The 13,868-nt window shown below is 37.7% G+C and overlaps 1 protein-coding gene across 7 annotated transcripts in view; it reads right to left on the bottom strand.

Moving 5' to 3' along the window:
- ASAP1 (ArfGAP with SH3 domain, ankyrin repeat and PH domain 1) overlaps positions 1–13,868 on the bottom strand; it is a 606,833-nt gene that overhangs the window by 142,902 nt on the left and 450,063 nt on the right. For all 7 annotated transcript variants that reach the window (XM_078153734.1, XM_078153735.1, XM_020997892.2 and 4 more), the window contains 2 exons: positions 3,189–3,263; positions 1,693–1,742 (listed from right to left, as the gene is read on the bottom strand). In XM_078153734.1, the coding sequence (XP_078009860.1) occupies positions 1,693–1,742; positions 3,189–3,263 (125 nt within the window). The remainder of the gene's footprint in view (positions 1–1,692; positions 1,743–3,188; positions 3,264–13,868) is intronic.

A 13,868-nucleotide genomic window follows, 5' to 3' on the forward strand; every position in this document is an offset into this window, starting at 1 on the left:
AATGGTAAAGCCAAGATTAATTAACAGGCATCTATTTTTTCTCCCACCCTACTCCCAATTTAAAGAAAAAACAAAAAACCCTTTTCATAAATGGGGATAGTCAAGCAAAAGTAATTTCCACATTGTCCATGTCTACAAATGTTATGTCTTATTCAGCATCTTAAATCCATCATCATTGTCAGGGGGTGGGCAGCACAGAGTCCTTATCAGTCCTCTGGAATCACGGTTGGTCATTTCATCGATCAGAGTTCTGAAGTCTTCGAAAGTTGTTTGTCTAAATGTGTTTGTATAAAGTAGAACCAAGGTCTTCTGAGTCCTGATCCTTTGTACTTTCCACTATCTGACACTGTCCCTAAACTTATCTTTAGTATATTTTTCTCCAAAACTTGGATTCTCTTTAGGAAGATATACTTTATCAATAAGAAGCTATATTATTAAAAATGTACTGTGAAATCATGATTTAATTAGAAGTCCTGAATTAACCACACTTTTTCCCCCTTTGCAAGAAACTCTTAAGAGGGCAAATATGCAGAAAATGTGTTCACAGCAAGACTGTAGTTTTAAAAAAATCAACCATCAAGAAATAGCCTATGGTCAATACATGCTTAATCCCTATCTGTTCCATCTTCCATCCTGGGTAATGAGCACTGATATTTCACAACGATAACCAGGAAGTATAAGATCCTCAACCATCAAAGACATGATTATGTTCATTACACGACACCACAACTAAGAAAGTAGACTCAGACATTTTGGAAAGAATTTCAACAAGAAGAACTGAAATAAAAGGGGTTTTGTGGTTCATCTCTATTTATCTTTCCCTTTCCATCCCATTTCTTCAGCAACCAGGATAATGGAACAAGTGGTTACTGATCAATCAAAATAAATCTCACACTGAGTACTATTTCTGATTTACTGTGCTAATTTGCATATCTAGAAATGTTACACGAATCTTTTGCTAGTTGCTTTAGAACTGCAACCATCAAAACACAAAAATATTCCTAAAACATGTACAAAGACAAAGCTTATTACATAAACAATGATGAAAATAGCTCAAAAATGTTTTAATTCTTAACTTTTCCTGACTTTTGCATCTGTTTTAATGCTACTATTATTGCTGCCTACAGAAACATTTTTATCCTAATACCTTAGCAGTTGTCTAAATTTATAGCCAGGATTAACAGTCATCCTAAGATTTTCACCCTTGTTCTCTAAAAGGCCTGGGGCTACCTAGTATCTCTGGTGTCTAATGAGTGTTGATCAGATGTACCTGCATCGTCTAGACTGTGTGTTTCCAGTATGTAAACTTGCTCCCTGACAAGTGAAATGCCACAGGTGTATATGTTCACACCAAACTAGGCACCAAAATTACTTTTTCTGGTAATTTAACAGAAGCTGTGATAAGCATCATATAGCCATAGTAAGATACCAATGGTTAGACAGTCCATAAATGTCAACCTATTAGCAGAAAGGATGTAATCTCCATCTTAACGAATGATAGCAGTTGTATACCCAATGAAATATAAATGGCATGAGACTTTGCCAGGTTTCTCAAGTTAACCTAAAATAGAACAACGATTTTTATAGCATTGGCATGTATTAAACAAGAAAAAGGAGTCAAAGTCTAAAGTTGTTTGCCACTTCTAATTACTTTCCCCTTAAGAAAACGATGCTCAAGTGAAAGATACTTACAATTTGGTCTCATAATCTTTCCAAGCTTTGTCAAACGGCTTTTTAAGGTCCTTAGGAAAGAGAAAATATACTTGGAATTATAGTCACCTTTGGCTCAGGATAAATGTATAATTTTGAGGCAGGGGTTCTAAAGCTGTTCTAATATTTTACACACACACACACACACACACACACACACATTAGCAGTTAATGCTTTTCAAACATACATGTAGCAAGGAGATGGCCTTCATCTGATCTTTAAAACAACCCCCATGAGAAAGACAGGGTTAAATAAATATCACTAGACCTATCTGACAGGTAGAGAAACTGAGGCTTAGAAAGGTCATAAAACTAATAGCAAACTAACTGTATACAGACAGAACTATAAGTCTACTGACTCTTAGTTCAAGACTCATACTCCTTTCTGCAATTCTCATTGAAGCCCCTAACTGCCAAGCTTTTCCCCTCCTTTATTGTTAACTAACTTTTCAAAATGTCACTGCTACTGGACTTTTTACATGATTAATTTTCATTACCTTCAAAAATAAATTCCTTCAAGAGTGACATAATTGAGATTGTGTACTTTTAAAAATCAATTAACAAGCAGCTGAGTGATAACTCTGTGCCTGACACCGTACTAGCACTTGGGGACACCAAGAAAGGAAAAAAATAACAGTCTTGGCCCTGGAGGGGTTCTCATTCTACTGGGGAGGACAACATGTAAATATCCAGGCACACACAAGATAGATACATCATAAACAGAAGGTAAGGTAAAAGGGGAAAGCAAGCATTAGGGAAAGAGTCCCAGGGAGGGAGGATTAATACACAGAGACCACAACAGAACCGGGGTTCTGAGTCAAGTCTGGGAAGCCAGGGAAGCTGAGAGCTGAAGACGGAGAAGGAAAGCATTCCAGCAGGGGGACCTGCAAAGACCCAGATCATAGAGTACATGGACGAGGGGAAAGTGTAAGAGGGACTGGGAAGGTAGGAAAGAGGCCAGATTGTGAAGGGTTTAAAAAGCCAAATGGGGGACTTTATCTTTGCTCCTTGAGCTAAAAGTGACTTCCCTGAAGCGTTGGCCTGACCCGGTCACACACCGCTCCCTGACACAGATGAGAACCACAGATGTATATTGGGCAGGGAGGGTCAAGGGTCAGGCAATACTTCAGGGAAATTACTTTTAGCAACATGGAGTGGATTGGAGAGAGACTTGAACACAGCCCAATTAGAAAACTAACACAATAGTACAGGCAAGAGATAATGAAGAGGTTGAAGTAGGGTGGTAGCTCTGTAAATGGAGAGAAGGGGGGTAGTTTAGTTAAAGAAATCACAAGATTTGGCAACTGATCTTATATGTGGGATGAGTGATGGAGAAGTCTGGGATGAGTGACAAAGAAGTTGAAGATGATCCCAAAATTTTGAACTTCAGTGACCAGAATCATTTCTCTCAACTGTAATAGGCAGCTTAGAAGAGGAAAGGTTTAAAGAAGAGTTAAATCACATCGTTGACCACTTACTCCTTTGACTCCTTTCAAATCTCCCTTTAACAAGGAATCCAAGGTGAAGATCACATTGTGGCTTAGACCTTGGAGCTGTAAGGGGAAAGAATGAGAGTGCCATGTTAGTCTATTTTATTTTATTTTTTAAATATGTGATTGTATTTCTTTAACTTAATTTTAGAAGTACAGTAATGGTCATATCAGCCACTGTACTTGTGGCTGGAACTGCTCATTAGTCAGCTGATATAATCTGTAAAAGCAGAGACAAGGCCTACGACGATCTCCAAAGGCACAAACACTTTATGTTCCCAATCCTCTATTTTAAAGTGCTTTTGTAGCTCTAACATTCTTTGTCCTAAGGCCCCTTCCGTTTCTAAGATTCTCTGTTCTGTGGCCTCTTCCAGCTCTAGCTGTAGAATATCAACAGCCACTTCCATTTGTAGCATTACGTATTCCAACGTCCTTTTTGTGCTTTGATATTCTCTAAAATTCCTCTAGTTTTAACAGTGTGTTCTAAGGTTTTTGTGGGTTCCCCCCCCCAGCTCTAATATCCTGTGTTCTGACATTCTAAGTTTCCAGCTCTACCATTCTTTGAGTTTCAAGTTTAGGACATTCTGAAGTAGTCACTTTGTAGCAGGAGAATAATGTATTTTCCAGATACTTTTCCTCATGATTTCACAAAAGCACATTTTACCAGGATACATCCCAGGGCTAAAAATTCTAAGGCGGCTACATACAAAAGGTGAGTCTAGTTGGGAAGGAGGGGAAAATCCCATTGTGATCACACCAATAAGAAAGCAGCCAAAATAATAACTCCCTCTAGTGGCAATGTGGTCAGCTGTCTCAGCTGATACACAGGAGACAGAGAGGCAGAAGCCACAGGGAAAGTTCTTGATTGTTTCACAGCCCACAATGGCAGGGAAATGTCCTGTTTACTGCTATAGGTAAATTTAATAATAATAAAAGGGACAGAGTATACCTGTGATTTCACTGATACAGGATATTCCCTCTGCTAATCCAGATTGGCTTCTTTTCTGAAACTGACAGTCTTAGAGAGTTGAGCACTGAGAGATGCCCAGGATCACACACAGATGAGGGCACTAGAATTTGAGGGAGGAGTAATGACCTGCCAACTGTCACAGAGCTAGGTTAGTCATGTTGCTCCTGGAAATTGTTGGGGCCAGGATTTCTCAGGTCTTTTGGTTCCAAGTCGTAAGAATTAAACCAGAACATTATGTGGATTGAAATAGATGAAAGAGCAGATGAAAATTTGAGAAAAAAAAATTAAATCTGCTACATTAAAATCAAATACTTCTGAAGAAATACAGTGGAAGAGCAGTATATTTTAATAACAAAACCATTCTTTCTCTGATGGACTGCGATTTTTTGGTGTTCCCTTATTGTTAATTGTTAGATGACTGCTATTTAAATCATATGCATAGGTATTTAAAACTGATTGCCTTCAAATCACAAGTCAATAAAATAAAAAGATAAAGGACTAGATCTCCATTTACACAAACATGTGTAAACACGGCTTAGAGGGAAGAAGAATGAGCTGGCACTTCTCATCAATATATAATGTAGGAAACAAAGAGGAACAATACTAGTTGGTGTCTGAATGAATGAGTGTTCAAGAAAGAGAAAAAAGTAACAGCTTTCCCTGGATCAATTTCCAGTTCAGTAACTTAGTGTCTACTATACATGATCCACGAGATAAAAACTGGCATTCCATAAAATTATTTTTTTTGAAGTGTGCACAGAACTGACATTGAGTTCTAGATGGTGATGCCAGCAAAGTGCAAATTCCAACAGATTCTACGAAGTGTGAAAGTCTGTGTGTAAGGGCTTGGCAACATTTATTCTTCAAGGTCAGGCTTAATTAATGGAAATGTTTGGCCACTAGGTGATTACATAGATAAGCGTGTTTATGTATATGTACATATATCTGCAATGGCAACTGATGAAGTTATAGACAGGGTACAACTGTGTTGAAGGTAAAATCACAGATGTTTTGAAGTGCTTAAACATTTTACAAGGTTTTTTTCTGTTGTTCTTAACACAAGCACAAAGGAGTTGCCTCAATGATATTTATCATCTGGCAATATAATGCAGAATTCACTAGAATATGCATGATTATTACATGGATTGTGGTGCAGTGCATAGAGTGCCAGGCCTGGCATCAGGAAAACTCACATTCCTGAGTTCAAATCCAGCCCTAGACACTTCCTAACTGTGTGACCCTGGGCAAGCCACTTAACCCTGTTTGCCTCAGTTTCCTCATCTGTAAAATGAGCTGGAAATGTCAAACCACTCTATCATCTTTGCCAAGAAAACCCCAAATAGGACACAAAAAATTTCGACATGACTGAAAACAACTGAACAATAACAACAATAAAATATATATGTATCTGTATCTCATATCTATATACCCAATACAACGAAAATATAGTGTATGTTAATGTGTATGAAATCACTCTCCCCAGGTAGATACAAGAATAATGCACATTATAGTGAATTCTACATTATTAATTTACCAAGTTATAACTTTTATTGAGGTAAATACACACATATACACAAACACACATCTTTCAGGAAATATTCAAAAGTCTGTGTGTCTTGAGGGAAGAGGGTCTGGGATTTGTGACTTCATCAGTGTAGGGGATCCCAATAGAAAAACTTCTACTAACAGAGATCATCACAGCTTATAAGCTCAGGACATAATGTGGGTTAATTCTTTCTTCCATCACTAAAGCCCTACCCCATCTCTCCCCATAGTCAAGTGGTGACTTGAAGCTTCTGCCAATGTTAATGCCCACACCAGGCTGGAAAGGCTTTGGGATATGGACCAGGAGATAGGCTCTATGTCTGTTGTCTGGAGACCAGCCTTGCTAAGTTCTGAGTGACACCATGAGGCTGGCCCCAGAAAAACAAACTTTCCAATCCCAGCAACTCTCAAAGACCACTTCCTAAGTCACAGAGAGTTTCCCATCTGTGTTGGTAGGAGGATGCACAATGACAAAATCACAGATCTCTGAAGTAAACTTAATTGCTTTTTTTTTAAGGCAATTGGGGTTAAGTGACTTGCCCAGGGTCATAGAGCTAGTGTTAAGTGTTTGGTCTGAGGCTGCATTTGAACTCAGGTCCTCCTGACTTCAGGGCTGGTGCTCTCTCCACTTTGCCACCTAGCTGCCTCTTAAACTTAATTTCTCAAAACAATAACAGTAAAATCCTTCAGGAATGTGGATGATTAATCATGCAGGTGTTGGCCAACCCTCAACCTCCAATAGTATTAAGGCAGCTATATACCCTGATAATAAAGTTCTAGCAAGTGTTTTAATCAATAAGAAAATGTTTTAATGTGCCCCAAAACCTGCTGAAGACATAGCAAATTTTTGAATGTAGCTTGTCCTAGAATAAATTTTAAGGGGAAGAGTCTGAAATTAAAAACAAAACAAACAAACAACAAAAAAACTCCAGTCTTTCTAGAGGTCATGCCTAGTCCTTGGCTGGCTTCCTAAGGGCTCTCAGGAAATTGGACTAGTTGAAGAACATCTCATTTACCCGAAGAAGCAGCAGGATTGGTCCCACAAAGACCTCCTATGTCGATCCCTCAAGGCAGATGGCCTTTCTCTTTATTTCAGGCAAAAAGAAAAGCAAAGGAACTATGGCTAAGAAAGGAAGGATGAGAGAAGGAGCTGACTTTGAAAAAATTATGGAGAAATAAAGGGGAGAGGCAGTCCTAAGTTAGGGTGGGTTGGGACCACAATTATTTTATTTTCATGATTTGCCTCATATTGACAACTCCTAGAATTTATGGCAACTACAGAATAAACTTCATTTAGGCATCACATTCTGTGAATGTGAGGCAATACATTTTGAGGGCTATTAACAAGGTTGTGAAGCACACTGCTTACTCACACATACTGCATTTATTTTTAAAGGAGTAGAGAACAATACAATTTAACTTTTACTAAATGCCTGGTATATGGCTTACTATTGGAGGGTTCCACTTCTAGCCAACAAAGTCTATTCCAGGATAGCAGGGAATAGACCAAGAGGATCTCTGGTTACTAGACCATGGATAATGGGGGAAAATAATCATTCTTTACACTCTCTATCCCTCTTCAAGAATATGAAAAATCATGGGAGATAAGTGCCTAGACCTGGGGGAAGGGGTGGCTCTCTCTCTTTATGATCACATCCCAAACATTTCCAAACCTTGCAGTCTATATTCTTGTCCTCCACCTCACCTACTTCCCATTGGAACCTGGGTTCTTTCCCTTTAGGCTCTGATAGAGGAGCTTCTGCCTTTTCTTGCCTGGCACCAGGTGTCTACATCATTTCCTGATTATTTCTAAACCATGCTGCCTACCTACACCCTAACTGTACCTCCTTTTAACTCCCTTTTTATATGTTGTTTTCTCCTATTAGATTGAAAGCTCCTTGAGGGGAGAGGCTGTCTTACTTATTTGTGGTTGTATCCCCAGAGTTTAGTATAATGTGTGGCACATAGTGTCTGTTTTAATAAATGTGTGTTTTCATTCATTCATTCTCTTTGGGAATCATATTCTTGGGGAAAATTTTCAAAGAACAGTGCTGCCAAGAAGGCCAAGCATATTTCACTAAGAACCTAGAAAAATAACGAGTAGGGTTACAATTATGGATCCATCTTAATGTTCCTTCTAACAAACCTCCACTTCCACATCCTTGCCTTTCTCCATTCCTGGAAAGTACTCCACCTAGTCTAAATGTCTCAAAATCCTTTTTTTCCTTCAAAATTCAGTTCAGGTTCTATCTTTTACATAAACCCTTTTACACACCCCCTTCCCCAAAGGCCTCTGTTTTCAAATTACCTTATTTTTATTTTGTATACACCTATGTTATGTACATGCGGTCTTGTCAAATACAATGCATGCTTCCTGAGGGCAGAGATTTGTTTTATTGTTGTCTCTAAGCCCCTAAAATCTATCAGAGAACAAAGTAAGTGTTAATACATGCTTATTGACTGAATAATCCTTCATTGATATTTCAAATTAACAATATACATTTTGATCCTAAACATTTTCATTTTGATTTAATTGCCTAATGAATACTGCCTCTTAGCTAACTGTTTTGGCTTTCAGAGAAACTGAGTCCCAAAGATATTAAATTATTTTTTCCTAGACTTCCCAGATTGCTGAATGGCAGAGCTGAGAGCATGCATCTCTGTTTTTTGCTACTTTATAAACTCTTCCCTAGCCAAGTTCCTTCCAATTAATGAGAGCCCAAACTTAAAATAAGACTTTTCAATGGCTGCAGACTCCTGAGGTTCATTTATCTGGACATGTATTTGCCTCTTTCCAGGCCACAGAATGCCAACTGCTTCAAGCTTTGACACCTGCCACAGGAAGGAAGAACTGGCCTATAAAATTAACGCATTCCCCATAAAACTGACTAAACCTGACAGCTTTTTACAAAAGGGTTCTCAACCTTTCGGTCTGATGAAAAATGCAAACAGAGAACCTGAGCCTAGCCAGATGTTTGCCAGAATTATGTAACAGCTTGAAAGACAGAATAAACTTCTTCATATTCAAACATTTATTGAATGCCTATCATTTATTGTAGGCTCCTGTATTATATGTTGTAGGAATACTAGGATGAAGGTAAAACTAAAAGGAAACACTGATTACTACCGTCAAGTCCATGAAGTGTAGTAGGAAAAAGAGGAGATTCCTTCTGTGTTGGTGAGAAACTAGGACCAAAACTAGGACCAATTAATTATTGGAAGCAAGAAGGAAGGAGAGATTCACTTGATTGATATATGCAAAGACTTTCTAAATAGAGCTGGCAAACATTCCAAGAAAAGAAATAGTGGGACTATGCAAGTCTACCTACAGTCCCAGGTGCCAAAATAATGAAAGGAAAAAAAAATAACTGGCTTGCCTCTAAGGGAAGAAAACAGAAGCTTAGGATCTGAGACAAGGTTCTTTTAGGGGCTCAATAATTCAAGTTGTTTTCTCTCCTAAATAATTTTTAAAATTTGTATTTTTTTGTTTTTATGAACTTTGAAAAAAATAATAAATGTTTCCATATGTACAAAACAGAAAATAAAAGTTACACATGAAACCACCAATTGTATTAGGCACAACTTTTATTCCAATAAAAAAAATTCAAAATGTTAGTTTAAAAATTCTCCTACTTTCCTAGGTCCCCTGAATTTCATTTTATTTTTATACATACATGGATACATACACATATACACATATTACAATACTATAATGACTTATATTCCTTTATTTTCTTCTTTTGGGGGGGCACTGATACTTTCAGTTAGTCTTTTAGAGAAAAGGGGTAGCTAGGTGGCTCCTTGAATAGAGTGAATAGAGTCAATAAGACTCATTTTCATTAGTTCAAACCTGGCCTCAGACACCCTGTTTGTCTCAGTTTCCTCATCTGTTAAATGAACTGGAGAAAGAAATGGCAAACTACTACAGTATCTTTGCCAAGAAAACCTTAAATGGAGTCATAGAGAGTTGGACATGACTGAAAAATGACTTAATAACAATAGCTGACATGTAGCTAATAATAATAGCTAGCATTTATATATAACCTTAGAGTTTACAAAGTGCTTTACAAATATCATCTCATTTGATTCTCACAACCCTGGGAGGTAGGTGGTTTTATGATCTGTTTTTTTTTACCCAGATGAGAAAACTGAAGCAGAAAGATTGATTTTTCTCTAAGTTGCAGTTAAAAATATCTGAGACACGATTTGAATTCAGGGCTTCCTGACTCCAGATCCATCACTCTATCTACTGTACCACTGAGCTTCTTACATATCCCTCTGAATATATGTACTTCAACGGGATCTTGATGTTATCTCAAACTCAAAAATCACATTAATAATAAGAGCCCTCAGGGGAAGCTAGGTGGTGCAGTGGACAGAGCAATGGCCCTCGAGTCAGGAGGACCCAGTTCAAATCCGGCCTCAGACACATAACACTTACTAGCTGTGTAACCCTGGGCAAGTCACTTAACCCCATTGCCTAGCCAAAACAAGAAAAAAAAAAGAAAAAAGAGCCCTCTGAGAGATAATTCTGAAACACTAGTTAGTTCTGCCTATAGAAATGAGCAATGTTTGGAAGTATAAAGGCACAATTTGCTCAGAAACATAAGTTGACCACACAATTCACATCCCAGGTCACTTTCTGGTGTCATCAATAAAGGTTAGCAATGTGTTTGGGCTTAGGAGAAGTGGAGAGTAGGAAAAAGAATGTGTTTATGGAAACTCTTGAGAATGAAGATGTGTGTGTGTGTGGGGGTTATCCACATTTATACCCTTGGGGCAGATAAGAAACATAATGTACTGTGGCATGAATCCATAATTGTGTTCCTTGTGAATGACCACAGAAAGACTTAAAAAAAAAAGGATGATAATAAACAATAATAATAGCTGACATTTATGCCACTCTTTAAGGTTTGTGAAGTGCTCCACATTCATCATCTCTTTTGATTAGTCTAAAATTGAAGTGAGATTACAAAAGTATAATCTCTTCTAAATTCTAACTCAGTCTCCTTTGTTGGATTGTTGTCTACATGCCCTTCCTTTAACTGTGAATGGACCCTAGGGGTCAGTCTAGGGCTCTTGTCTTTTCTTTTTATATACTTTCTTCCTCAAAGACCTAATTAGCTCCCATGGGTTCAACAGATGATTCTCAGATCTATACACTGAGCCCTATCATCAACTGCCTATGGGGCAAATTGAACCGACTGTCCTGAAAGCATCTCTAACTTAATACAAGCTAAATAAAATTATTTCTCTTCCCTAAAAATATTCCCTTTCTGAACTTCCCTATTTCTGCTGTGGGCACCAGCATCCTTGCAATCACTTCAATTAACAACCATGGAGGCATCCTTGACTTCCCCCTTGACCACACCCCAGAAGTCCAATGACAACATCTACCACTTCTTTCCCCTTTTTGCTGCTTGGATAGCCACCATCACTTAATACTTCTTGCCTGGACCACTCAAACATCCTCCTAATTGATCTCTCTGCTTCAAGTTTCTCTCCTTCCCAAATTCATCCTCCACAGTGCTGCCAAAATGTAATTCCTAAATCACAGGACTGACTAGGTCATTCCATTACTCCATAATCTCTAGCAGTTCTCAATTACCTCCAAGATCAAATACAAAGCCCTTCACAAACTAATTCCAATCTACCTCATCAGGTTTGTTATGTTATTCTCCTTCATGCACTCAGGTTCATACCTATCAAACCAACCTTTTTACTGTTTCCCACATACAATATTCCATCTCTAAGCATTTTGCACAGGCTATATTGAATGCCTGTAATCCAGTCCTCTTTACCCCCACCTTTTGGAATCCCCAATTTCTTTCAAAGCTTAAACACTACTTCCTATATGAGGCCTTTTCCGATTTCCTCTCCTCTCCAACCCCAGAGAAGGAATAAGAGGAATTTTTGTCCCCCCTCCAAAAATAATTACCTTGTAATTACTTTGTACATATTTTTATGTCCATGCTGTCCTTCCCTATAGAGTAAACTCCTAGAGGACAAAACCTTCGGCATTTTCCCCTTTTTATCCAGGTAGGAGGTACTTAATAAATGTTTGCGGACTGCCTGATTAGCCAGGAATCAGATACACAACTGAGTAATTACAGAAAGTGAAAAATGGTTCAGAATTTGCACCAGCAGGGGGAGTATTGATACTGACAAGATCAGAGATGCGCTATTTGGGGGGGGGGGGGAAGACAGGACCAAACACACAATTTAAGAGTTAGGAGAGACCTGGGTTTTAATCCTGGCTCTGACACTTACTAGCTGTATAACCCTAAGCAAATCACTCACTTTCTGAGCCTCCCCCTCCATATCTGTAAATCAGGAATAGTACTATATCATCAGCAGCAGCATTTAAATAGCTTTAAGGTTTACAAAGTGCTTTACAAATATTATTTCATTTGATCTTCTCATTTTGGCCTCCACTGGAGGTGGATATCATAATTATCTCCACTTTACAACAAGGAAACTGAGGTAAGAAGTTTTAACTGACATGGTATCTCAGGTAGGATTTGTACTCAGGTTTTTCTGACTCCAGATCCAGCATTCTATACACTTTGAATGACTCTGACAGGGAGCTAGATGCCATGGTTTTCAGTCTTCGATCCTCAAATTTTCTTATTTTTCTTTATTCAAAGTTGTGGGTCTTTTTCGTTTTTGTTTTTGCAGTGAATCCTGTTCTTGACCTAAAGCAAGCCTGGATAATTAAATCTAGAGTTACCAGAAAAGCCTGAGCTTGCAACAGAAGTGCCTCCATAGCTAATTACAACACAGCTAAGGCAACACAATAATTGCATTTAATTCCTATAGTAGTTTGCATTATCCTTAATGGATCTTTTAAATAACAGTTTTCACATTTATTGAATAATTATTTTCATTCATGCTACTAAAATTCTGTTGATTACTTCATTTCCACTTAGTCTGCTTCAATTTATTTTTCTTTTGTGATAAAGATTAATATTATTTCTAACAGTCTGAAATTATTAATGAATCAAAAACTGCATGATATCAAATATCTCTACTGATTAGCTTTTCACTGGATACATTTAAAAGAGCCACTTCTGCAGTTTGGTTTCCTTAAAAAAAAAAAAAGGAAATAATACTTAAGTATAGAATATATAAACTTTTTATCATTAGGAAAGTTTCAGTGCCAGGATTTTCCTCTAAAAATTATGTTTTCATTGCTAGTACAGTAAAAAACTTGCTAATTCGGATTGCCCAGTGGAATCTGTGATAATTCCACCAGGGCTGAGCTTGAAGTTACTCTTGCTCTGTGAAGATGAGGGAGATTAAACCAAAGAAGTGAGGTATAGCCTTTAACCTATTTAAGCGAACACATTATTTTTAAGCACTTCAGACATATTTTGTTCATCCAAACATAGCACCTGCCATGCTAATCACTAATTATTGTTATAATTTATTAGAGCAGACGCTCAAGACAGTTCTAGTTGAGTTGAGTTATAAAGTATAGAAGCCTACATTTTAAAATCCTCTGAAATACAGATAAGCACATTTAACAAATTAGATATGCATGTATGGAGGTTTAATGAATTGCTGCTTACTTGAGGAAGAGACTAGGAGCAAGAAGACCAGATTAGAATTCCAAGGACATGGGTCTGAATCCCAAGTTGGCTACTTAGTACCTGTGAGTAAATCCTATGATAGTATATGAAGAGTCATTATCTAAGTAAAGAAGATAATAAAAGATAATAACATAGAGGTCATTTTGAACATTTTAAGGGCTATTGTGCAGAAGGGGAAATAGCTTACTATAGATTTAGAGCTAAAAGGGACCATTATGATCTGACTTTCTCATTTTACAGATGAATAATTTGAAGTTAGGACATACGAACTAATTTGCCCAAGGTCATAGTGGCTAGTAAATGACAAAGCATGGGTCCAAACTCAGGTGCTCTGAGCCCAAATCCTGCACCCTTTCAACAGCAGCATACCTGCCTCTCTTTGCTCTGTGCTACTCAAGGAGGAAGAATTAATATCAATGAGCAGAAGTCGCAATTTAATTCAATAAATACTTTCTAAGTGGCTATTACATACATATAATATGCTTGATTCTAGGTGAAGACAAAAAAGATAAACAAGGAGGCAAAGGTGAGCTCAACATAAGGAAGGATTTTCTATCAATA

This window comes from Phascolarctos cinereus, unplaced genomic scaffold (genome assembly GCF_003287225.1).
Source record: "Phascolarctos cinereus isolate Bilbo 61053 unplaced genomic scaffold, phaCin_HiC Scaffold_4;HRSCAF=312, whole genome shotgun sequence".
NCBI classification, from domain to species: domain Eukaryota; kingdom Metazoa; phylum Chordata; class Mammalia; order Diprotodontia; family Phascolarctidae; genus Phascolarctos; species Phascolarctos cinereus.